The following is a 27023-nucleotide window of genomic DNA, read 5'->3' on the forward strand; positions in this document are numbered from 1 at the left end:
GTTTTGGGCTTTTGACCCATGGTTTGGTCGCCCGAATAGACACAACAAAAAAAAGTTGATTTTTTAAGTTCGGGTGCTTGAATCATTGGTTTGGTTTGTTGACCAAAGGAGATTTCCATTATGTCCAAGGTTTGGTCGCCTGGTCTTGAGTTCAGTTTACCAAACTCATGTATTTGGTAGTCTGAGACAATTTTTAACGTGAACGTTCGGACTGCCGAGTTGGTGGAAAAGTCAGATTATGAGTTCGATTGACTGGGGATGCTATGGTCCTTTTGGTTCGGTCGCCCGCAACCAAGTCAACACTCTAACTTGTCAATTGTTCGGTCGCCCAAAGTGTTTTGAACACGGTAGTTCGATAGCCTGATGTCTCACTGATTTATCCCTCTAAGTTCTGTTTTACTTCAATTAATTTCCCTGATAATATATGTGATATTAGGGACAATCTTACATGTAAGTGCAAGAACCTAAGGTCTTTCTAAGATCTTTTGAGCTTATTGCTTTTACATGCATGATATGCAGTAACTATTATAGAACTTTTCCTATATTACTATTTCAGTCCAAATAAAGCATAATATAAATTACAACAAAAACGAATCTTCTGGTTCTTTAGTCTTTAAGTCTTTAAGTCTTTAAGTCTTCATATGCCATCAAGTGATCTTACTAATATGAACCTGCACACAAACTTGATAGATATTAAATACCAGAGTATTTGTCATAATCAAAATCGGGTATGACCTATAAGGTCAACAGCAATGGTATAAGCATTTTGATTCTGACATGGTCAAAATTGGTTACAAATGATGTGAGTATGACTGTCGCGTATATGTGAACAAACTTGATGATGACTCATTTATTTTCTTTTTGTTGTAGGTTGATGATATGTTGATAGTTGCGAAAGATTTAACTGAATTGAATCAGTTAAAGTAACTGTTGCATGAGGAATTTGACATGAAGGATCTTGGTTCAACCAAGAAAATACTTGGGATGGAAATTCGCTGAGACAGAACTGCAAGGAGGTTGTAGCTATCTTAGGGCAATTATGTGCATAAGGTGTTGGAGAGGTTTAACATAACTAATGCAAGACCGGTGAGTACACCATTAGCGAATCATTTTAAGTTGTCTACTACAGGTTGCCCAAGTACGGATGAGGAAATCTAGGACATGTCAAAGGTCCCCTACGCTAGCACTGTGGGGAGTTTAATGTATGTCATGGTATATACGAGGCTAGATTTGGCTCATGCTGTAAGTGTGGTAAGCAAGTTTCTCTCCAATCTAGGATGACAACATTAGGAAGCTATAAATTGGATACTCAGATACCTGCTAGGTACATCGGATTATGGCATCATGTTTGGCAAGCAACAGGGTTGTCCTTCAATTATGGGGTTTGCAGATGTTGATTATGCTGGAGATATGGATGACGGAAGGTCTATAATGGGTTATGTATGACTCACTCGAAAAATGAGTAGCTCGAAAACTATCCCAAGTATAGGAGTTACGTTGTGTAATATTTAACCCAAGAACTAAATCGTCTCCTCAGGGAATGCATTTAATCTCAGATTTTATGTTTTTCCAATCGAAAACAAAAAGGTTATTGAACTCGATTCAGATTCGAGATTTTCAAGATTGTTCAATTTTACTTCTGATGAATTAAATGGCACGTAATTTAAAAACCCTAAAACTAACATTCACTAAATTAAAAAAAAAAAAAAACAAGTATGGAAATCCTAGTCTACTTAAGGAAATACCTAAACACGCATTATTAAAGATGGCAACTACAAGTAGGGAATTAAAACATGCAATGGAAACTCAATCTAACACACACACACACACACACTAAAAATCAAACCTTTAATACGGATCAATAATTCAAACCAAGAACTCGAACAAAAATGCAAACACATCAAAAATCTAAACTTTGAATGATACCAAAAAATAAAAATACGAACTTTAACAAAACTGAAAAATACGAACTTTGACGAAACTGACCCTAACTAAATTAATTAAATAACTTGGAACATTAAACTAATCTACGGAAAAAAATTTAACCGAAAGAGAATAAAAAAAAAAAACAATTAAACTTCAATAATAATGAATAACCCCAAATAATATTCAAAATCTAAAAATAACAATAAACTCAAATAAAAAGTTAACAATATTCAACTGATTAATTAGTAATAATAAAAGAAAGAGAAAAGATAAGAGAGAGAGAGAGAGAGAGAGAACAGGGGCTGGAAATTGCAGCAGTGACAGGGGCTAGCCAAGAGGGCTGCTAGAATGAGTCCTGGCCGAGGGTGCGATGGAGAGTGGCAACTAAGGGGTTCGGCTGCTGGTGCCTGCTGCATCAACTCTCTGCTGGAGCTGTGTGTGGTGGAATAGGGAAGGTCTCGGAGCAGTGGTCTGCTATGGAGGATTGCAAAAGAGTTGAAGTACTCGGGTATGGCTGCTGGCAAGCTGGAGGCTGATGGAGCTTTCGGGAGAGAGAACAGAGGGATTGGGAGAGCTTGAGTGAGAGGACTCGTAGAGAAAAACAAGGAGAGGAAGACCGAGAGGGGAGAGAAAAAGGGAATGGAAAGCAAAGAATAGAGAAAAGAGAAAGAGAGAGAGAATGGAAGGAAGGATAGGAAGAGAAACAAGACAAGAAAAAGAACATAACAGGGAAGAAGAAGAAGAAGAAAGAGAAAAAAGAAGGGAGAAGAGAGAAGAGAGTGAGAGTTGGCTGGGGGCAACACCCAACAGGGCAAAAGGAAGAACAAGAGAGTATTTAAATGGGAAAAAATTAGCTTGCCCTAGACCCACGAGACCAACTTGACCCAACCCGAATTATTATTATTATTATTATTATTTTCATTTTTTTCATTCTCTGTTCATAGCAAATCTGACCCTTCTGGAGCCCGTTTCTCGCAAAATGCAAAACACAAAAGTTGTAGACAATCCTTTCCTCTTTCTCCAGAAATTTGAATCGTCTCGATCGGAATTTGAACGGAAAAGTTATGCATGAAATACGAACAGGTGTCGATTTTGGTTCTTGGGATTTTTCCTACAACAAAAAAAATTACCAAAAATTCATAAATTGTGCAATAAAACTCAAGAATGATAATTTTGGCACTTTATTAAAAAATTGGACAAATTTTGACATTTAATTAAAAATATAAGTCATAAAGACCGAGTTAAAATGCCCAATTACGCAGTTTTCACGCGTAATCAATGTCTTTACCCTTGTAGGAGGACCGATATGTTGGAGATCCATAGTACAGTCTCTGATAGCCTTGTCCACAACTGAGGCAGAATGTAATGGCAGTTGCCGAAACTGCAAAGGAAACCTTATAGCTTACCGGTTTAGTTAGAGAGTTGGGGTTACAATAAGATGGAGTGATGCTGCGTTGTGATAGTCAGAGTCCCATTTACTTGACGAAGAATCAGATTTACCGTGCTAGAACCAAGCACATTGACATGAGATTCCACGGGATTCGAGAATTGATTACTTCAGGTGAACTTATGTTAGAGAAAGTTCACACTTCTAAGAATGCAGCAGATATTCTGACTAAATCGGTTACTTCTGAAAAGTTCAAACATTACTTGGACTTACTCGATGTCTTCAAGCCCAACCTAGTGTTTTCAAGTTCAAGGTGGAGCAATTCATATGTTTTTCAGGATTCTCCTAAGGGGCGTATAATCGCCAAGGTGGAAATTATTGTTTGTTGTGGCTTTATACTTTAAAGTTACATAAACAAGGAAAGCAAGAAGAACATAGAGGGGCTGTTGTACAAAGACTCGTCGATGAGTGTCTTGACCTCGTCGACAAGAAGACCCCGAGACCCAGGAAATTTCAAAGTATCTAAGATACCAAAAGTTGTTTTGAAGGCTCATCCACGAGTGGTCTTCTTGATCTCGTCGACGAACCCACGTTCTCGTCAACGAGCAATTTTGGGTTGCGAGCAGATTTTTAAAATTTGAATTTGAACGTTGTAGTAATTGGGCATTTGGAGGGAAACCTCTGTGAAACTTTTGCACATTGTATTTCTGAGTGTATTTGCTATAGAAGCTCATTGTAAGAACAAGAGTATTGTGATTTTCACATTGTAGTGAAGTATTTGTGCAATTTGCTTTACTCTTGTGTTGGTGATTATTCTCATTCATATTGAATGTTGTGTATTGTTGCAAGATTATATCTTCCATTGTATGTGTCCTATATTACAACAGAGGAAAGATGCTTGCACACCTGTGGGCAAAGGGAAGGCGAAATATTTTATTAATTTGATATATAAATTTTCAAAACTGGAAAAAAGGATAATTCATATATGAAAAACAGGAAAAGAAAATTAGAAATTTTTTATAGAAGCAGATAGAGCCGTGGAAAACAATTTTCCTTTTATTTTATTTCAAAACTTTATGAAACGTTTAGCTACTTTTTTTTAATATATGTTTTACAACATTTGCATAAATAGATGCATAAAAATATTAGATTTTTGTAATACTTTAAAATTTTCACATATTTTTTTATTTTTCTAAATTTATATAAAAATAATATTAAAGAAATCATTATGCTACAGATTTTTAACTTACTTTGCATATAAGCATATAAAATTCACAGCTGGCTTTGATTTAAATAAATAAATTATTCATTTTTTTAAAATCCACACAAATCCAAATTCAAGCCTCAATCTCAAATACCATCTCATATAATTTTAAAATACTAAAAAATAATATTTTTTGCAATTATTTTCAAGTCTAGAAATAAAAAAACAAATAAAAAAACTACATTGCACAACTAAGCAAACTCCTCATTTCTACTTTTTTAATACAAATGCTAGAAAACTAAAAAAAATAGGATGAAATTTTTATAATTCTTTGAAAAACAAAAAAGAAAAGAAACAAAAAAACAAATACTCCCCACAACTATATAGGGCCTCCATGTTATACAAGCACTGTAATTTGTGGATTTTCTTAAAAAAGAAAACAAAGAAAAAAAAAAAAAAAGAAGCATTAAATTACCTATTTATTAAAATAAACAATAATCGCAAGAATTAAATTACAAAAATATAACCAAAATTGCAGTAGCACAATCGAATCACGAATTAAGGGACACATTTATGTCGATAGAAGAATCAGTTAATATGATATCTTTTGAGCTGTCGGATTTTGGATGATCGAGACAATCCAACTTTACTCTCACATGCAGAGGCTTCATGAATACAACGTCGCACAAATCTCTGTTTGATCCTAACAAATACTCGACGCATGCATCTCGTTCAATGCTACCGCCTTTTTGAGGGTTCAAAAGATCTGCTATCCTTGCTGCACTTCTCTCCACATTGCCCTCCTGTGAATCTGGACCTTTTCTAAGCCTCAAGTAGAGTGCTGCATAAATGACAACCTGAGAAGGAGAAAAGACTAACGTAACAACAGTCCACGCATTGTAATCTTGACACATTATGACAGCTTCGGTTTAGCACGAGGGATTTTCTCCCACTATTTTATTTCAGATCATTTTAAATTTTGTTTTCAGTTTTGAAACTAAACAACATTGTCCCCATATAAACTGTGGAAGCATTTCAAACTTACCCTATATTTGGAAAGACCTTACATTTGGAATTGTATTAAATTTGGTTAAGATGTAATATGAAATTGTATTAAAATTTATCTAAATTCACCCAAATTCAAATTTAAGGTCCTAAACCCGTGTTTCCAAACACAACGTCAAGGAATTCAATTTTGTTATCACTATTGTTCAAGAATTGATGCCAAAACAAAGTTACTGACTGCTGATCCAGAAAAGATAATAATTTTTGACTCTTTTTAGCAGTCAAGGTTAAGTAAACAAAACCTGGAAGAATAACAACTTTAGGAGGTCCAACTGACGTTGCAAGCTATCTTAATTTCCTTCAGAAAAATTAGAATATACTATACATGCAATTTCTAATGTGAAAATGAGAACACTTCAATTGAAATAAAAGCTTTCACTAACACCCCCGCCCCCAAAAAAAAAAAAAAATCATCCTCATTAATAAAAGAAACACGAGATCAATTGAAGTGTCTTCCTTGAATCAGCGTGATGCGTGTTAAAAAATGCCCCATATCAGTCAACACATCGCCATAAAATTTAGCAATCTTACTTAGAAGGAACATACTCATTCAGCAGTTCAGAAACTTGAGCATCATTGTTCAGATATTTGGTTTTAAAAAAATCAAAATTTAAAATTTAATAAGAATATATACATATATATATATATATATATATATTCTTATTTAATTTTAAATTTTGATTTATATATATATTACCTGTCTATATGCTCTTCAGCACAAAAATGCAAGCATATGCAATCCATATGAAACTGGCACACTAGCAGACATCTACATCTGCCAATTCATATCTGAGAGATTACTTACCAGAGGCTTATATACCCAAAAAGAGCTCTTCAGGACATCTACAAATCCCTCTTTATGAAAAATAGCCATGGGCATTGTGGCTTTTGAGTGATAATTGTATCAAAATAAATTAACAAAAAATATATTTAAATAACAATATTGTTTTTAAAATAGTAAAGGTTGGTTATGGGGATTTTTTTGAAATATTTATAGGTAGTTATAGGGGCATTGTTGGAACATTCATGGGCAATTATATGGATTTTTTTTGAAATACTTATGGTTAGTTATAGGGATTTTGTAGATGTTAAAAACCAGACAAAGAAAAAGGGAATCAGCCCTCTAATGTATATGTGATCATTGTGTATGAATCAGGACTGCGTGAACATATGGTTTAATATTTCTTATAGACTATTGCAAATACTGTTTCGCTCATGATGAGAAAATCTACACACTAGACAGTTGCAGTTTTTCTTTAACCTACTAAACCAGCAAGCAGTTAATGCACATTTTCCAAGGTAGCTGAAACCTTGTGAACAAACTTTAAGAAGGCAATAGGATTTCATTAAATATTTTAATGGAATAGTTCCAATGCCATTTAGTGTTGGAAAACTCACCTCTCTAGCATCAAATTCAGATTCTCGCTTATTATCTAATGTTGCTTCTTCATCTAGTTTGAGTCTTTTACATCACCTTGATCATCCTAATTTGCAAGTGTATAACACGAAAATGACTCAAGGGAGGAGAGTCCCCTCTTGCTTCTACTATTTCACTTTTGTTTCCATCAAATTCTAATATGTTGATTGTCCTATTGCTATCTGGAAACTAGACCCAACACATATTCGTTAATTTCATTTGCTATAAATTCTTGTCATCCTTGCATCACTGTTTTGCTAGTACTCACCTTTTGTTGCTACTCCTAAATATGCCTTTTGAAGCTCCAAAAGTATAGAAATTTTGATTTCAATGTCAAATTCAGTTTCGATTTGAAAAAATGATGGAAATTAGTAGTAGAGCATGGAATTGTTTTATGAAACCTTGGAAATGGTTAATAGACATAATAATGTATGTTTTAGGATTAGCATATTACAAATTAAATGCATCTATGCTGTGTATAAGGTACAATAGTTGTAATATAATACATATATTAAACAAACTAGGTTGATATAAATGAAATTCATAAATCAATTAAATATGATTAATTATACAAATAAATATAATTTAGATATAAATGGTTACATAAAATGCTGTTGAAAGTTTAATTTTTCATGTAATTTCAAAATCCCTATAATACCTAATAATAATTTGTTTCAATTAAAAAGAAATAAGATAAATTAAGAGAGAAATTTCACTTTGTGTTTAAATCTCACATTTGAATTTTAAGAAATTGCATTCTATAATTAAAATTTTGAAAAATTTCGCTAAAATTTTGAGATTTTGATAAATTTTGGATGATTCATCGAAACTTCAACAAAAATTATGCCAAATGGAAATCGACCGCCATTTCAATTTCAAGGGTGACAGAAAGCAGAAATTACAATGGAAATTTCAATAATTTCATGGAAATTTAAGACCATGGGCAGACATAGGCAGACTATAACTAATGATAGTTGGGAACCTCTTCCTCCTAATGAATAAGCATGTGAATGCTTGTTGCTAGGTGTAAGTCATGAAAATTAATTTTGATGGCTTTGTGACTCGTTTGAAGGCCCCACCTTTTAGCTAAATCCAGGACACATTTTTCTTGGTCGTCAAATTTGCCTTAGTTCATCTATTCATCTCCTTTACCCACAACTAGTCATTAGCCTCTACATTAATCAGTTATGAAGAATGTCTTCCTACATAATGATCTTCAAGGGAGGTTTGTATGGAGCAACCACCCAGGTTTGTAGAGCAGGGGGATGTCAAGATTAGTGTCTTATCCGCGCTTCAAAAATCCTTGTATAATCTAACATAGTCTCACAAAGCATGATTTGGCTGTCAAATGGGATAGTACTTGAATTTGGTCTTTATTAGTGTGTAGTAGGTCACTTTATATTCTATTGCCATACTGCAACTGGCAGGAATTTGCTTCTTGTGCATATGAATGATATAATGATTACTCGTGATGATGATCAAAGATTTCACGCCAAGTTTTAGGGAAATTGAAATACTTAGGTGTAGAAGTATCCAGATCTAATGAAAACTGCAGTGAGGGAAACTATTGATCCTCTGGCAACACCTCCTTCGGGTGCCCTCTGTCCCCCATCTGATCCTCTGGTGCTTCCAAGTTTCACCACACATCAAACAGCATAGAGCAAATGCCTATTCAGTTTTCCATCAGGGGTCTTGAGGCTAACTTCAGAAAGTTGAAATTTTCAAATCCTCGTGATTCCAGAACTGGAAATTTGGGTTTTTCGATGGCTTGTATCATTTTGCCAACGAGATTCAGCAATAAGCCAGTGAACTTGTCTCTCAACCTCCAGTCATCAAACGTCTTAGCCTTCAAACCTTACTTTCAGCTTCCAGTTGTCGGACATCTCAGCCTTCATCAACATTCTAAGCCTCTTCTACTGCCGAAAGGTCGGCCTTTTTCTCTCTAAAAGGCTTGAAGGTTCTTCTTTCCTCAACCTTGAGACATAGATAAGATACAATAAAATTGCAAGGATTGTTCTTAGCCAAGAAATTGAATCTTTGGAGTCTTCTTTCCTCTACCTTCAGATACAAATAAGATACAAGAAAATTGCATCAATCGTTCCTAGCCAAGAAATTGAATCCTTGGAGTCTGGATCCGCCTCTCTAAATCTTTTGAAGACCTTGCTCTCTCAGATATTTCTCCGGCCCCAATGTACATATCCCAGCACTTGTGTTGCAATTTGTTTGCATTCTTGAGTTTTTTTTTTTTTTTTAGCTACAGAGATTGTTTGCCAAGGGTACTCTTAAATTTCTTCGGTGTTGTCTATGACTACAATTTTCTCAATTGTTTTGATCCCCCTTGACATTCCAAAATTCCTCTGACTGTAGCCATTTCTTCTGTTCGTCTTCTTTGCAAAATCAGTTTCTTGAGCTTTTGAAAATCCGCGAGACCATGTATCTTTGCTCAAGATCGTGCTGGAAAAAGAACCTTCAGGTATCGGCGAGTTCATTGTTCTACATCACGCTCTTTGCAAACCTCCTTTCAGTGAGATTTGGGGTAAAATAAACACCAAGAATTCTCAGATCAGTCATCAATTAAGATGTCCACTTATCTTTTGCTTCAGGCAGCTTTGACCATGGCAATGTGTCGTGGTGTGAGTTGCATGAGGTTATGCAGACATCATTGACTTATCAACTCCATCACAAATCTTCAATTGAATTTAAGAATTCTTGCAATCCCTCATTGCTTTCTATATATCTCAATTATTTTTGTTAGTCGGCATTAAATTTTCAACGTCAAATGGTACTTACTATGGTATATTCAGTCAGCTGTTATTGCCCATTATATTGGGGCACCCAACTTCACCAGGAATACAACCTTGCCATTTTGGGCCATAAAATTTTTAGTGCCAAAGGGTACTTACTGTAGCATTTTCAGTTGGTTGTCATTGCCTTTTAATTTCAGCCACTGATGAGATCTTCCCTTCTCTTGTTACTTATTTATTTATTTATTTTTATTTATTTATTTATTATTATTATTATTATTATATTTTTTCAATAGTTGGATCTGCAATTTGAAGGAGATAACCTTTTTAGGTTTCTTTGTCATAGGCGTAGGTCCCTGCTGCCAGCATCCTCTTTTCCCTTCTGTTCTGATCTGCTCCTCTTCTTCTCCTATTCTTCTAATTCTCTTCCCATAATTCTCTCAATTCTCTCTCTAATTCTGAATTTTGAATTATACTTCCTGTCCTCCTACTTCAAATTGGTATCGGATCAATTACCCTGTTGACCCAAAAAGAAAAAGAACCTGCCACGCCTTGGCAACAGCGATCTGCGCTTCCTGCCACTGTCGCCCTCCCAATGCAACATCAAGTTTCTCACTGCCACATCTACTCTCGTAGCTGCCAGCGTCCCATTCATCAAGCTTCAAGCCTTCAGATATGCTAAGGGAAAGAATTTCGTTTCTCACGGTGCACTTTAAGAGGATCATTCTTGATTTGATACAAGCTGAAATCATGGATCAAATTCTTCGAAGTTCTTTGACAGCAGTGGAGAGATCTATTGGATGTAACCTTCGAGATATTTTATCAAATCCTCTCAAAAACCCACAATTTATGGAATTCCTTTTTCATCTTTCATCTACCTTGACTCAAATTCCTCTTCCTTTTCTTTCTTTTACTTCTAATTCTAAAGATTTTTTCTCTTTTGCTTCAACTTCTAAAGGTTTCTTTTCTTTTCTTTTCTTTTCTCTTTCCTTTCTTTCATTTTCCTTTATTTTGTTTTTCCCTTTTGGTTTTGTTTTCTTACCAACCAAACAAATCCCCTCTCTAAACTTCCTTTCTTTCCTCTCTTTTCTCCCAAACACCCAAACAAATTCAAGGATTTTTGTTTCTTCAGCCCTAAAATCATGAAGAAGCAATAATTATTTTATAGGTTAAGAAATCTTGTTTCTTCAATATTCTTGGATTTTGAATCTTGAATTTAGATCGAAGAATTCTTGCAATCCCTCGTTGCTTAAATATTCTTCGATTGATTTTCATTAACATCAAATTTCTTACAGCACTATAGCATGGTTTTTTTTTTTCCCCAATTGTAGTCTAGCTTGATTCACACTCAAAATTGTATGCTTTAATATTGTTTTAATGCATTTGTATTAAAAACCGTGAGGGGCTTCTACTAGTTGTAAGTGTGACTTAGAAAATTGTCTATATGGAAAAAAAAAAAAAAAAGCGAACATGCACTTCGCCTGTGTAACATAAATTTTTCGTACACATAACCAGTCCCATACCCGGATAAAGGGCAGGGTTGTGTTAGGTACCTAACAGCCAACGTAAAAATTTGTCAGATCTTATTATCATGAATTCTTACCAAATTCAACTAGGTTAAGGGAATAGACCGGGTCAATATAAAAGGGAGAGGATAAATAAGTTAGCACAAGAAACTAAGATTAGATTAGCGACTTGGGATATAGGAACTCTTATGGGAAAAAGTAGGGAAATAGTGAAAATAATGTTGAGAAAGAAAATTAACTTAATCTGCCTTCAAGAGACGAAATGGGTGGGAGAGAAAGTTTGATAAATTGAAAAATCAAGATTTAAACTTTGGTACACTAGTATAGAACAACATAAAAATGGGGTGGATATTATTGTAGACAAAAACCTAAAAGATAACATAGTAGATATTAAAAGAATAAGGGATAGGATCATTAAAATCAAGATAGTTTTAGGCTTGGAGATAGTGATTGTCTCCCCAAATAGGATTAGCAAAAAATCTTAAAAAACAATTTTGGGAAGATATGGAAAGTATTTTACAAGGGATAGCTATGTCTGAAGAGCTTATTAGAACGGTCATATTGGAAAGGATAATATAGAGGCCATCGATATAGAGATAAAAATGAGGTCGGTGATACAATATTTAATTTTGCCATGTCTTACGATTTGGTTATATTGAACAGAATGACAAATTCTATCATAAGGATAGAAAAAGAAGTTTTACGTTAGTCCAAACGATGATACTCGGGTAGTAAAGAAAGTTGAGGGTAGGATCAAGGCGTCCAAAAAGCCGTTAAGATAAAAAGAAATTGGTATAAAATATGGCAAAATTGTAGAAATATAGAAAATATTGAAAAATATAAAGCAAGAAAAAATGCAAAAAAGACTATTAGTGAATCTAAACATAGAGTTTATGATACTTTATATACTAAACTAGATACAAAAGGAGAAAAAGATATTTATAAACTTGCTAGAACCAAAGAAAGAAAATGCAATGATTTAGGCAATGTAAAATGTATAAAGGATGAGAATGATGATGTCTTAATTAGAGAAGAGGACATAAAAGAAAGGTGGTGGAGATACTTTGATAAGTTGCTTGATGAAAACCAAAATGAAAGATTGAACTTGGAAGTGAAAAATAAGGAGAAGACTAAAAATAGAAGATTTATTCACAAAATTAGAATCCTTGAAGTTCAGAAGGCGTTAAAAAAGATGAAAGTGAGAAATCTATAGGACCAAATAAAATACCAATGGAAGTTTGGAAATGTTATAAAGAAATTGTTTGATTAACTATTCTATTCAAAACTATTATAAAAACCAAGAAAATGTCAGAAGAATGGAGGAAAAGTGCATTAGTACCTATATAAAAAAATAAAGGCGATATTCAAAACTATAATAACTATTGTGGAATTAAAATTATGAGTCATACGATGAAATTATGGGAAAGAGTAATTGAACATAGAATAAGATTAGAAACAAGGATTTCAGAAAATCAATTTGGTTTTATACTTGAGATCAACAACAGAAGTTATTTATCTTTTAAGAAGTTTAATGGAAAAGTTTAGGGAAAAGAAGAGGAATTTGCATATGATTTTTATTGATATGGGGAAAGCTTATTATAGAGTACCTAAGGAAGTTCTTTGATTGGTCTTATAAATTTGTAGTAGATATACGGAATGTAGTGACTAGCATTATGACTGTAGGAGGTGAATCTAGAGATTTTCCAATCAATATGTGCATATCAAGGTTCAACTTTGAGTCCTTATTTTTTACTTTAGTAATTAATGAACTAACTAAGAATATACAAAATGAGATCCCTAGGGGTATGTTGTTTGCAGAAAATATCATGTTGATTGATGATAGTAAGAATGAAGTGGAATCTAAGTTAGAACTTTAGAGAGCCACATTAGAGTCTAAAAGGTTCAAGATAAGTAAAAATAAGACAGAATATATGAAATGTAATTTCAGTAATGCAATGAGTAGCAATAGAGAGAAGATTAAACTTGACAATTAAGAGATTAATAGCACTGATAGATTTAAATATCTTGGATCTATTATGCAAGTTGAAGGGGAAATTGAACAAAATGTAGTACATAATATTAAAACAAGTTGGGCAAAAATGGAGTGTGTTGGGTATGTTGTGTGATCGTAGAATACCCTTAAAATTAAAAGTAAAGTTTTATAAGATGACTATAAGGCCAGCTATGCTTTATGATTCATAATGTTAAGCAACTAAGAAACAACATATACAAAAAATAAAAGTTGCTAAGATGCGAATGTTAAGGTGGATGAGTGGTTTAACATTAAAAGATAAAGTAAGCAATGAACATATACGTAATAATTTAGGGATAGCACCGGTTGAAAACAAGATAATGAAGTAGTGGCTTATATGGTTTGGACATTTGAAACATACGCCTACTAGAGCACTTGTAAGGAAGCGTGAGTTAGTTGTTGTGTTTGGCATGAAAATCGGTAGGGGTCTACCCTTGTAGGCTGTGATTTAGAAAACTGTCTGTGAAATAAGTTTGCATTCCAAAAAAAAAAAACTCAAACTTGTACTTCACTTGTGTAACACATATTACCTTTGTACACACGACTAGTCCAAAGCCTGGACAAAAGAGCAGAGTTGTGTTAGGTAGCTGATAGCCAACATAAAACTTTGTTAAATCTTTATATCATGAATTTTTACTAAATTCACCTAGGTCAAGGGAATAGACTACGTCAGTGTAGAAGAGAGAGGACTAATAAGTTAGCACAAAAAACTAGAATTAGATTAACAACTTGGAATAAAGGGATACTTATGGGCAAAAGTATGAAAATAGTGGAAATAATGTTTAGAAGGAAAAAAATGAACTTAATCTTCCTCCAAGAGATGAGATGGGTAAGGGAGAAAGCTAGAGAAATTGAAAAACTAGGATTTAAACTTTGGTACACTGGAAAAGAGAAACATAAAAACGAAGTGGGAATTATTGTAGACAAAACCTAAATGATAATGTAATAGATGTTAAAATAATATGGGATAGGATCATTAAAATCAAAATAGCTCTAGGCCTATAGATAGTAAATGTCATTAGTGCATATGCTCCCCAAATAAGCTAAGCAGAAAATCTTAAAAAATAATTTTGGAAAGATACAGATAATATTTTACATGGGACACCAACATCTAAAAAGACATTCATACGAGTTGATTTAATTGGACACATTGGAAAGAATAATATAGCCTATGAGAAGATACATAGAGGTCATGGATATGAAGATAAACATGACGTCAGTGATACAATTTTAGATTTCGCCATGTCTTGGGATTTGATTATATTGAATACTTGGTTTATAAAAAAGAAAAGCACTTAATAACTATCAATAGTAGGCTTAATAAAAGACAAATAGATTTCAAACTAGGAAGAGGAATCATCTATCTTGTAAGGATTATAAAGTTACCCTAAGTGAAAGTTTGACTGTACAACATAGAGTCCTAGATTAGATATAGATACTAAAATGGAAGAGCAAAAGTAACATAAATCAATATAAGAGGACCAGGTGATGGAGCTTGAAGGGAGATAATATAGTAAAATTCAAATAAAACATGATCAAACAGTATGATTAGACAATAGGGGTAAAGTAGATGCAAATACTGTTTGGAATAAAATGGCAAAGTCTATCATAAGGATAGCAAAAGAGATTTTAAGTGAATCCAAAGGAAGATACTTGAATAGTAAAGAAAGTTGGTGGTGGAATCAAGAAGTCCAAAAAACTGTTAAGACAAAAAAAAAAAAACATAAAATATGGCAAAATTATAAAAATATAGAAAATTTTGAAAAATATAGAGATGCAATAAAAAATGCAAAAAATATTATTAGTGAAGCTAAGCATAGAGCTTATGATACTTTATATACTAGACTAAATACAAAACATGGATAAAAAGACATTTATAAACTTGCTAGAGCTAGAAAAAGAAAATGCAAAATTTAGGTGATGTAAAATGTATAAAGGACGGGAATGATAATGTGTTAACAAGAGAAGAAGATATAAAAGAGAGGTGGTGAAAATACTTTGATAAGTTGTTTAATCAAAACCAAAGTGAAATTTTGAACTTGGAAGTGATAATTGATAAGACTAAAAATAGAAGATTTATTCACAAAATTAGAGTCCTTGAAGTTAAGATGGCGTTAAGAAAGATGGAAAGTGAGAAACCTATAGGACCAGATAAAATACCAATTGAAGTTTGGAAATGTTAAGGGATAAAGGAAATATTTGGTTAACTAATCTATTCAACATTATTATAAAAACCAAAAACAAAAGCCATATTCAAAACTATAATAACTATTGTGGAATTATGATTATGAGTCATACAATGAAATTATGGGAAAGGGGTGAACAAAGAATAAGACTAGAAATAAGGATTTCAGAAAATTAATTTGGTTTTATGTTTGAGAGATCAACAAAAGAAGCTATTTATTTTTTAACAAGTTTAATGGAGAAGTTTAAGGAAAAGAAAAGGATTTGCATATGATTTTCATTGACCTAGAGAAAGTATATGATAGAATACCTAGGGAAGTTCTTTGGTAGTTCTTAGAAAATAAGGGGGTATGTAGTACATACATTGAGGTCATTAAGGATATGAATGATAGAGTACTGACTAGCATTAGGATTGTAGGAGGGGAATCTATAGATTTTCCAATCACAATAGGTGTACAACCAGATTCTACTTTGAGTCCTTATCGTTTTACTTTAGTGATTGATGAACTAATTAGGATTATCCAAAATGAGATCCCTTAGTGTATGTTTGCAAATGATATTGTGTTGATTGATGATAATAGGAGCGGAGTGAGAACTAAATTAGAACTTGGAAGAACCACATTAAGTAGGAATAATACAAAATATATGAAATGTAATTTCAGTAATCTAAGGAGTAGTAGTGGAGAGAAGATTAAACTTGATAATCAAGAAATTAGTACTTCTAATAAATTTTGATATCTTGGATCTATTATGCAAGCGGAAGGAAAATTTGAAGAAGATGGAGGAGTGCGTTAGGGTATGTTATGGACCTTGGAATACCCTTAAAATTACTAGGAAATTTTTATAAGGCTATAAGGCCAGCTATTCTTTATGGTTTAGAATGTTGGGCAACTAAGAAAATGTACAAAAAGTAAAAGTTGTTGAAATGCAAATGTTAAGGTGGATGAGTGGTATAACATTAAAAGATAAAATAAGAAACAACATATACACAAGAATTAGGCATAGCACCGGTCGAGATGAGGGATGGATGGCTTAGATAGTTTGGGCATTTGAAACACAAACCTAGTATAGCACCTATGAGGAGTGAGTTAGTTATTGTTGGGGTATGCCTAAAATAACTGGGAATGAGGTTGTAAGGAAGGATTTAATAGCCCTTAATCTAAAAGAGGAAAATGTTATTGATCAGGCAAATTGGAGGAAAAGGATTCATGTAACTAACTCCACATAGTGGGACTTAAGGTTTGTTTTTGTTGTTATTGTAGAATTATATAGATCTATGGGTGACTATTTTGTCATAGAGAGTAGGCTCTAGACCTTTTAGATGAGATTGGGATTTTTTGATCCAAGCCCATTGATACCTGAATCCTAAGAGCAAATAGTACCATATGCGGGTGATTTGATGGCCGGCCCGAAACAATACAAAAAAGACTCGTTCGAAAATTGAACTATCTTTTGATTAGTGAACCATATACGTTTTTCGCAACAAGTGTTGTCAGCTAGTTTCTTGGTTCTCCAAGAATAAGTCGATGCAATCAATTGTATCTTGAGGTACCTTAATGGTACACATAGAAGAGGTCTCTTATATTAGGATCAAGGTCATGTTCAAGGACACATACATGCAAATCAAGTTGGGTTAACTTTCAATAGAAGATCCACAACTGGGTACTATGTTTTTTATTGGAGTAACTTGATATTTAGAAGAGTACGAAGCAAATTGGGTTGGTTCGGTAAAGTGTTGAGTTAAATGTAATGTGCAGGCCATGGCCAGCACACTACATGTGAGCTTGCTCAGCCAAAAACCATATTGGAAGAACTTGGTTTTCTATATTCTCCGCCTATGGAGCTGATTTATGATAATTAAACTGCTACATATTGCCTCCAACGTAATCTTCCATGAGCAGACGAAACACATTGAAGTTGACAATCACTTTGTTCCAGAGGAACTTTTGCAGAAGCTCGTTACAACAACAAATGTGAAGTCTTGAGTTCCAACTTGCTGACTTATTCACTAGAGCCCTGCGGGTGCTTATGTTGAATCCATTTGTATCAAGCTAGGAGCAGGGAATGTTACTGGTTATTCAGCATTATTGTTGTGTTAGTGAGCATGAGTTGAGCATGAGTTAGTAAGGGTAAGGCCAACCGTTGCGATTAGATCTTTCAATTTACATAGTACTTCAAGTCTTCAACAAAGGAAAATTCGTTAATAATTGCTTTTATCTAAAAAGTAGGCAGCAGGCTTCCTGCAGGTTATGGACTCAACAGGCACAATAGAAAATCTGCCAAATTAGTTGAAATCAGTTATGGACTCAACAGGCAGATTGAATGGATGTTCTAGGCCACACATAAGAAGGGCATAATCTCTGGAATACAATGTTTCCTCCTCCAGTAACTTGTGTTATTAGTGATGATTTTAAAAGGATTCATATACCTCATTGTAGCTTTGATTCCTATGAATAATTTATTTATTTTTTCAATTCCTGTTAATACCAAAGAAAAAGGTCATTTGCTCTAGGTAGGTTGATGCATGAATGGTACTGGGGGTATAAACTCTGGCATACAATGTTTCCTCCACCAGTAGCCTGTGTTATTAGTGATGACTTTAAAAGTATTAGCATACTTCATTGTAGTTTTGGTTCTTATGAATGATTTTTTTTTATTCCTGTTAATATAAAAAAAGGGGCACCAGCTGTAGGTAGATGGATCCATGAATTGTATTGGTACTTTATTTTGGTTCTTAAAGAATTCTGAAAACTAGAATGACCAAATTGTTCACCATTGCAAATGCTGCATGTTTTGGAAGTTACACTGCCTGACCGCAGCAGGAAACAAAAATCTAAGATCTTTCTTTTGGTTCCCTCTTTTGCAACAAAACTCTGGTTAGCATTTGTTTTTCTATGTCAATTACCTAACAGTTGCTATGACTTTCCTAGTTGTGTGCTTATATTGTTCACCCCCTGCGCCCCCCCCCACCCCCCCTGCACCCCCAAAACCCAAAAAGAAAAAGGAAAAAAGGAAAAATAAAACATCATTTCTAGCACTGCCCCTTCTGTAAAGATGTTCTCTGTTAAAGCAAAGCACGTTCATGCAGGTTCCAAAATGAGTTAAAACCATACCTCACTTGTTCCAGGACTGGCATTGACGGCACAGTCAATGTAAACCCTATCTTCTTGAGACTTCTGGATTCTATCTGAGGTAGTATCTTCACTCAATTCTGATCCAGGTGCAGCATGCGCAACATTATCCAATTCATCGTACCATTGTTGGGCAATACCAACCTGTACTCAACAATGAACAACTGAGCTGCCAGAAGCATAGTTTTCTTTTCCTGGCCAATACTGCCAAAATTACTTGAAGAACACTACACCTAACTTTGGGGCGAGCAAAGAAAAAGAAATGATATTCGTAGAAAGTTTGCAAGTACAAAACCTTGTCTGATGATGCTACTACACTATCTCCTCCTGAGACATCAGCAGCAGCCCCTCTTGCCTGTCGCCATATACAACTTTCATCTATTGGCTCTACAAGCTCAGTATCCTTCGGTATATCTACTGTCAACTTTATGTCAAGCCTGCCTGTTTATATGCAAAAGTTAAAGAATCAAAAAGCTAGAAGAAACTGTAGAAAGGAAAACTAACCAATTTGAGCAGGTTCAACAAAATCCGAAACTAAAACTGACTTGTTCATTCGAAGCATTGAAAAAATAAAATGTTGCTTTTGGAAAAATCTCAAAAATTTTGATATTTTGCTTTAGTTTCAAGTTTTGATTTGATTTGATTTCAGTCACAACACATGTAATTGCTGATATAGGAAAATTTACAGCATTATAGTTCACACTTCACAGAAAATCAACAACAGATGAAACAGTTGCCCAGCACACACTACCTAGGGATTCAACTATGTGATGGGATAAATGTTTAGAATTCAAACACAATATATGGAATCAAGAAGTACTCAATTATTATACGTTTGACCTTGGTGGCTGGTCCAAGCGCTCTGTGTAGGGATATATCCAAATGTTCAACTTGCATGTTTTTCAACCATTTTCAATTTGAAAATTTTATACCCAAATGCCCACAGGTATATCAGGGCGAAGGATACAGGTATTATAGCTGCTCAATAAAATAAGGTAGGAAATTTCAAAATGTATCTCTTTTCAGAGGACTATTTTTGGATAATAAAGGAAAATATATTTATTATATTTATTAAGAGAGGATATTCTGAAGACTATTCAGCACAGGAAAGCTAGAGAAGGGTGAAGGCAGGATAAAAATATCCTCTCTCTCTCTCTCTCTCTCTCTTTCTCTCTCTCTCTCATAGGTTGTGGGACAACAATGTATATCAAGCTTTAACACTCCCCGCACATGCACCCGGACAGCACATGGTGAGATAAACACATTGTAGATAACACCTATTACAGGGAATACAATAATTTTTTAAACACCACAAAATAAATGTGGGCAACAAGACAACCCAGGACATCCTAATAACCAGCTCTATACCATGTTAGATTCCCACTTCACCTAAAAGCTTAAGTTGTTAGGTTGTGTGCCAACAATGTATGTCAAGCTTTAACATATATTGAAGATTCCTTCATATTTTATTTTCTTTCGAGAATTGTGATCATCTTATTTCTCCCACCACTGCAGATCCTTGGTGCCCCCCTGCATCATTTGGTATCGAAGCCCAACTTTGATCTCCATTCTTCCATTTCAATCTCCCATCATCCCCTTCTCTCTACTCTTCTGCCCTGTTCTAATCTCCCTCTATTCTTCTTCCCTTCTAATTTTCTCTCCTAATTCTCTCAATTCTCTCTCTATTTCTGATTTCTCCTCTTCTCTTCCTCCTCTCTTCTTTTTCCTTCTTTTTCTTCACTGTTCTGATCTCCTGTTCTGTCCATAATCCTCTGCTGCCCAGCATCCTTCTGCCCTCATTCTCTCCATTAATCACTCTCCCTCTCTTTTACTCCCTCATCTCATCATCTCTGTTCTAAAATTTTGGTAAAAAAAAAAGAGAAAAAAAAAAAAGTAAAAGTAGTTCTGAAGTTCTGAACTTTTGAGAAAATTGCAGTCATGTTCCCAGTTTTCGAAACTCTAAATTCCTGGAATAAATTTTCTACATTACCACCACTGTCAAAAACAGAACCCTTTGAAACCCCTCCCCCTGAAATTTCATCACCATCTGACCATCCGTGAAGCCCCACGCCCCATCTGAAATTTCTCCAGCCACCAACCCCTTCAAAATCCACCCTTTCCAGAGTTGTTTGGGCATACCACCACTACCATTCGACTCATCACCCTTCAATCTACCACCCCCAAGAAAATCATCACCGGTGTGCCCCAAGTTCCAGCGACTGCGAATAAGGATTCTGCTGAACTCCCCACTGCTGACAGAATTGCGAGAAATTGGTGCTTTCTCCAAGATATTTTGATATGCAGCGTGATATTTTGATCTTGGACACAACATAATGCAAGCAAGTGCGATAATTTGACATGAAACGCTAGAAATTGAAGAATAATTATACCATCAGCACTTTGGAACATGGGGTTGTCACTTCCAGCACTAACAAATCAGTTTGCATTGCTGTGTTTGTGAGTTTTCTTTATGAATTTGTTTCATTTCAGCATGACTGTCAATATCAAACGTGAATTGAAGAAGGTTCGTAAGAAATTAGGAGTCACATTTGTGGGTTTGTATGATTAGATTGGGAATTGAAGGCATTTGTGTTAAAGGGCTGTTGGTGATATAAAACTTCAGCATATATATGCAACAATTCAGCAAGATGGTGACAAATCAGAGGAAAACGGAATGCCATAAGGCATTTGTGTTAAAGGGCTGTTAGTGATATAAAACTTCAACATATATATGCAAAAATTCAGCAAGATGCTGACAAATTAGAGGAAAACGAAATGCCATTTGCCAAATTTTGGGCACAGTTTCAAGCTTTTCAATTCTCAAATGTGGAGAAAAGGTTTGCATAGTCATTGATGGAGAATGTCCAATAAATGTGGTTTCCCTGAATGGGGTTACTTGATGCAGCTTCATCTGAAAACTCACCCAGAGCCTTATAAGTCTTGGGTTGATAACTCTACTGTACATGTTTGGTTCTTATCCAAATGGGTGCTTGCTTTCATAATGTTTGGTGTGATATCATACCTATGAATATTGGGCATGTACTCCTTGGTTCTCCTTGGTTGGATGATTTGAGTGTGACTCGAGGACATGAGAACACATGTCTTATACTATAATCGAAAGAAAATCATTTTGAAGCCTGCTCTACTGACCAACCAGGACAAAGAATATGAGATTATTAATCATGTCAAAGTTACTCAACTTGACGATACTACAAGGAATGCAATGAATGTGTTTGAAGACATCCAAAGTATTTCAAACATTCCTATTGTTGAGTTTGTCATCCCCAAAGTGTTCATTGATGCTAATTCTCAACTCAAGTCTATGGTGCTGCCAATGGAGGATGGTTTCCAGCACAGGCTTTTGAAGAGTCCAAGTTTGCTTCTCTTTTTTGATCCTCCAACATTTCAAAATTCAAGGCCGAATTTTTTTTTATCGAGGGAAGAGTTGATGTAGGACAAAAAGCAGGACCTTGGGAAGATCCTTGTTGGAGAATATTTAAGAATAATTGGATCAAGGATTGCTGGGTTTAATTAGTAGTTTATTATCATTTTAGTTTAAATAATATTATGCGTATTTTGGGCCTTGTTTGTAGTATTTGTGTATTCTAGGAGGTTGTTTGTAATGTAATTTAGTTTTAGGGGTTTATAAGTAATTTTCATATGAAAGGGCTTTCTTATAAATAGTGTGATAGCCATGTTGTAGCAGTTATTGTTGAATTTGAATTGGAATTGAACGTGAGTTCCTCCCTGGTACCTCCTCTCTCCTCCCTTCCCCTTCTTTCTTCTCATCTAATTTATCCATGGCTGCAGAACCTTGATGCTGCCCCTGCATCAAGATGTTTCAGGGTTTCAGTGCTCTAGGATATAACCCTCTCTTGGAGGCCATAGTTCATATTTTTCCAAATTCATTAAAAAATATTTCAGATTTGAGTTCTCTCTCATGTGACTGTTACTGATTATTCATTTAGCGTGTGATATTTCTATATTAATAAGCATGAGTTAATAAGGGTATTATGGTCATCGTAATGTAATTGACATGTATCGTTAATACAGAGTGAAACGTATCATCATGATTAGGTCTTCCAACTTACCCAATAGTTCAACATTGTATCAAAGAAAACTAAACCCCAAGTGCACAACTTCCGCCACACCAAAAACTAAACATCATAATCCTACCCAAACATGCCAACAAAGGAGCACCATCAGCACCACCAAAGACCAGAAACAAGTCTTTGTCACTAAAACATTGCTGGACATCACTGCCCTCTCAGAATCTCAAGAACCTCATCAGAGTTGCTGGAGAAGGCCCCATGCACCCCCAAATGTCAGCTGACAGCCCGAAACTCCATCCCCACATGATGGTGTGTCACAGCTCGTTGAGCCCTATTTTTGCTCCTATTTCTTCCCAAATGCCTTAAAAACATCCATACTTCATTACTTCACCTCCTTCCCTTCCTCAAAACTCCAAAGAAAACCGAGAAAGTATTGCAACTCCTTGCCCTCTTCAGGCACTGCAGATCCTTGCTCTATGCTTCTCGCACGAACAAGAGGAGAGGCATCGTCTTAGGCTCGCAGCTCATAGCCTCTCTTGCATGCAGTCTCTAGACCATTCTTTCACCTTGCCTCTTTGCTGTGCCGCAATTGAGCAGCTAATTAAACCCCCTTCTTTTTACTGGTTTGCCCCTTCCAAAATTTCAAATTCTCAATTAACCCTTCCATTTACGCTTGACCCCCTTATTCAAACAGAGCATCTTAGTTATAGTTATTAACTTATAAGTTTATAACACTTACCCTCTTATGCAAATTAGTAAAACTACCCCCTAAATATTATTATTATTATTATTATTAGGTAATTAAAATGCCTGCTCACCCTTGTTTCTCTATTTTGTCCCCCACCCCAATTCCCCAATTACCACATACACAATTACACACTTACTCCACTATTTAACTATAGCATCATCATCATCATCATTTATTATTAATGTTTTAACTATATTGCTTACTTTGCGATATGCAATTTATATACTACACACTAAAAACTTGTCATGTACACATTTTCTAAATTTATTTTGATTCCAAATTATGCACAATCATCTATTTCATTTTAAATCTCCACCATTTACTATAAATATTTGTCATTCCTTTAAATCAAAATCAAAATTCCTGTCAAAATTTCAGTAAATTCAAGACCATTGAAATTTCCATTAAAATTGAATTTGAAGTACTTGGTTTTAGTTGTTCACCTTGTTTGTGGTGATTCAAGTTGTTCCATGAACCTTGGTTATTGTTGGTCGCATTTGTCACTGTTCAGATGGTGTCCATGAATCTGAAAATTATGTTTCCATCATCAACACCAGGATAACAATTGAAAAGTTGGATAAAAGACAATTATGCAAAGAGGTCTGAGGCTGTGAAGATCTGACAAGCTTGGGTAAATCTAAATACTTGCTTCAATTCGAGCCCAGTGACAACAAAAGGAAGATGCATTGCTTATCTCCCTATTGCGGAACTCAGTGGCACTTTAGATTGCACAAAAATGCATGCATCTAGATGGATGCAATGAGATTTGGGATTATGCTAAGCTTTTATAATCAAGTAACATTACAAGTATTTACGATCTACCCCTGTAGTATTTTTGGTGACACCAGGGAGACAAGAGTTGCAGACATGAAGCACATGGTCTCCCCCTGGGTGCAAAGCTCAAGGGAAAAAGGATTTGCCCTACTACTGTTCAAAGATTTGAATAAGTTTTGGCTCATTGGAAGTATAACTTCCTTTCTAAAGATGGTAGACTATCATCAAAAGCTCCCAGTTTAATTCATGCCCCTCTTTCCTATTCATTGTTCATTGCCAAAAAGATTGGAAGACATTCAAAAAAAAAAAGGATTTCTTTGGGGATATATGGGGGAGGTCTCAAGTTCCATTCAGTTAGATGGGATGTTGTCCAGCAACCAATCCTTGTCTGGGTCTCAAATCTCTATCTTCAACAAGGCCCTTCTGGGCAAGTGGATGTGGAGATTCATGAACGAGGAGTTACTTTGGAGAAAGATAATTGCTTTGAAGTATGGCCTCATTCACAATGGTTAGACTTCCAAAATATTCTCTAATTTTAAAGTCCATGATGTCACTATTGAAAATAGAATGAAAATAAAAACATAGATACATCAATCTAGTACCTGCAATGTATTCATATACTAAATACATGCATCAAATACAATCAATATAGCGAATACCTGGTAACAAACTGAGACACTGAAGATGATCAGCATGTGTTCCTAGAAGTTGATAGTCACTGCCACAACAATCAAAAAATTTTCTAATTTTTTCTTTCTAAACTCCAGAGGAATCCATTTCTGTTTTCACATTGTCTTCTGAAAAAGTATACTTACACTGTATGAACGTTGTCCAAAGAGAAGGAAAACCAATAAGGTAGTCCAAGGATCCCAAAATTTGAAAACTGGAAGTTTGTAGAAATTCCAGATTCTCTAGAATAACTAAGAACCCTGTGACCAACTACACAAACACATAGGCATGAAAAAATTGGGAACAAAAGAACACTCTCATGTGGAGGAATGAAGTGACGTATCAGCTGTAGTACCTGTATCACAAATTATAACATGGTTCTGGAAGGTTGCTAATGATGACATGAGACCAGCATATGGAATTTCTTTCAGTGGACTATTTTGATCAACTTCATGTTGCAACCATTCATGTGGCAGCTGCTTCAAAATGGACACTTTCTCCATGATCATCCATCCACAGATCTCCCAAATCTTTGGAAATCCTTTATTATTTTGACAAGTTAGTAATAAACAAAATCAGTTCACAATATTTCAGAATATAAAAGAAAACCATGAGAGCGCAACTCCCAACCTGTGATGACTTCTTTTATCTCCCCAGACACCATATCCAGAGTCCACAAAGTTTTAAAGCTGCAAATAAAACCAAGGAATTATAGTAACTTCTGAAAGTCACATCAATACAATCAAAACAAACAGTATAAAAATGGAACACCTAGTGCACAAGGCTCCCACATCATGTCAGGTGTGGGCATGGTGCATGCAACCTTACCTCCACATTTGAGAGGTCATTTCCAGGACTCAAACCCTTGAGGTTTAGGAATACATTCTTACCACTGGGTGAGGGTCTCATTTCAGTAATGAAATACATTTTTAAAATTTTATTTTATTTTGACATTCCCAGCATTACTAAAATTCAAACAATTTTATAAATATTTATTAGTGTTCAAGAGAAACTTAATGGAATATTTGAAAAATTCAACTTAATTTAAAGAAGGGACCTAAATTGCACACAGTTTAGTTAGAGCAATAAATTGGATGACAGGTGAGCTGCAAGCATTCCTAGCCTTCAGCACTTTCCAATGAAGTGATTGCCCCAAAGATTTGATTAATATAATAAATAAAAGAATAATTAAATGAAATGAGAATTTAAATAGGAATGAAATCATCATTTTCATTCTATTGTTTGATTACAAATATGTGATGATACTTATTTTTAAAAATTCACCGTCAAATAGTTAAATACTTATTTTTTATGCAATTAAATAATGTTTGTAATTTAATTTTTAGATAAGCATTTATTATTGATATGTAATAAATTTAATTTTTTTAAAAATTTAATACTCTTTGATAAATAATTCAAAATATCTTTATTTGTTATGTAAGTTATATTTTAAATTATCAAATTATCTTAATTTTGAGAAGTCTCCCTATGATTTTATTATGAATACTAAACTTCCATGAACACAAGCAAGCAGATGCCCCTCTTGGCTTAAGACAAGCAATTCCAACCTTCGAAGCATCATAATTAATGCAAAAAATTTTATTAGAATCTGGGAGTGTGGAAATTGGAACCTGCATTGTCACCTAGTTAATTTTTTGAAAGATTTCTTTGGCTTCCAAACTCAAATTAAATTTTCACCCTTGAGACATTCCATAATTGTGGCTGCTATGGTGCCCAAAATCTTAATGAATCTGTAAGTAGAGATAGGCCAGCTATGATTGGATAAACATGCACAGATTCTGCACCATTGCTTGAAAAATCAAATACCAATTACTCCAATCTGTCAACCATGAAAGTGCATTTTTTTGTGTTCAAAAGTTGATTTTGCTTCAAAAGTTATAGGACAAAGCCTTGGTATCCTTGCTAGTTGCTACAAATAAAAAATATCACCAAAATTAACCTCACAAACTTTTGATGTAATACTTTAACATCTTGATTCACAAACCTCGAGTGCAAGGGGCATTGATAAATCAAATAGCATAACTTGTCGTTGGCAAAGCTCTTCCTGAGTCCTAAATGCCATTTCCATTCATTCCCTACCCAGGTGGACATCATTCAAGGATAATCACATTAATTAGAAATTTTAATAAAAAATTGCCCCTCT

At 34.6% G+C, this 27023-nt stretch overlaps 1 protein-coding gene across 5 annotated transcripts in view; it reads right to left on the minus strand.

Annotated features, from left to right (window-relative positions):
* Window positions 1–4876: 4876 nt before the first annotated feature.
* Window positions 4877–27023, minus strand: part of LOC131156378 (uncharacterized) — a 129523-nt gene continuing 107376 nt past the window's right edge. For 3 of the 5 annotated variants that reach the window (XM_058110013.1, XM_058110012.1, XM_058110016.1), the window contains 7 exons: window positions 25490–25548; window positions 25215–25400; window positions 25006–25129; window positions 24850–24908; window positions 18912–19057; window positions 18599–18760; window positions 4877–5374 (listed from right to left, as the gene is read on the minus strand). In XM_058110013.1, the coding sequence (XP_057965996.1) occupies window positions 5069–5374; window positions 18599–18760; window positions 18912–19057; window positions 24850–24908; window positions 25006–25129; window positions 25215–25400; window positions 25490–25548 (1042 nt within the window). In that variant the 3' untranslated portion in view covers window positions 4877–5068. The remainder of the gene's footprint in view (window positions 5375–18598; window positions 18761–18911; window positions 19058–24849; window positions 24909–25005; window positions 25130–25214; window positions 25401–25489; window positions 25549–27023) is intronic. The other 2 variants (XM_058110015.1, XM_058110014.1) reach the window with 1 other exon arrangement.

The sequence above is a fragment of the Malania oleifera genome, chromosome 5, assembly GCF_029873635.1.
Source record: "Malania oleifera isolate guangnan ecotype guangnan chromosome 5, ASM2987363v1, whole genome shotgun sequence".
Classification (NCBI taxonomy): Eukaryota; Viridiplantae; Streptophyta; class Magnoliopsida; order Santalales; family Ximeniaceae; genus Malania; species Malania oleifera.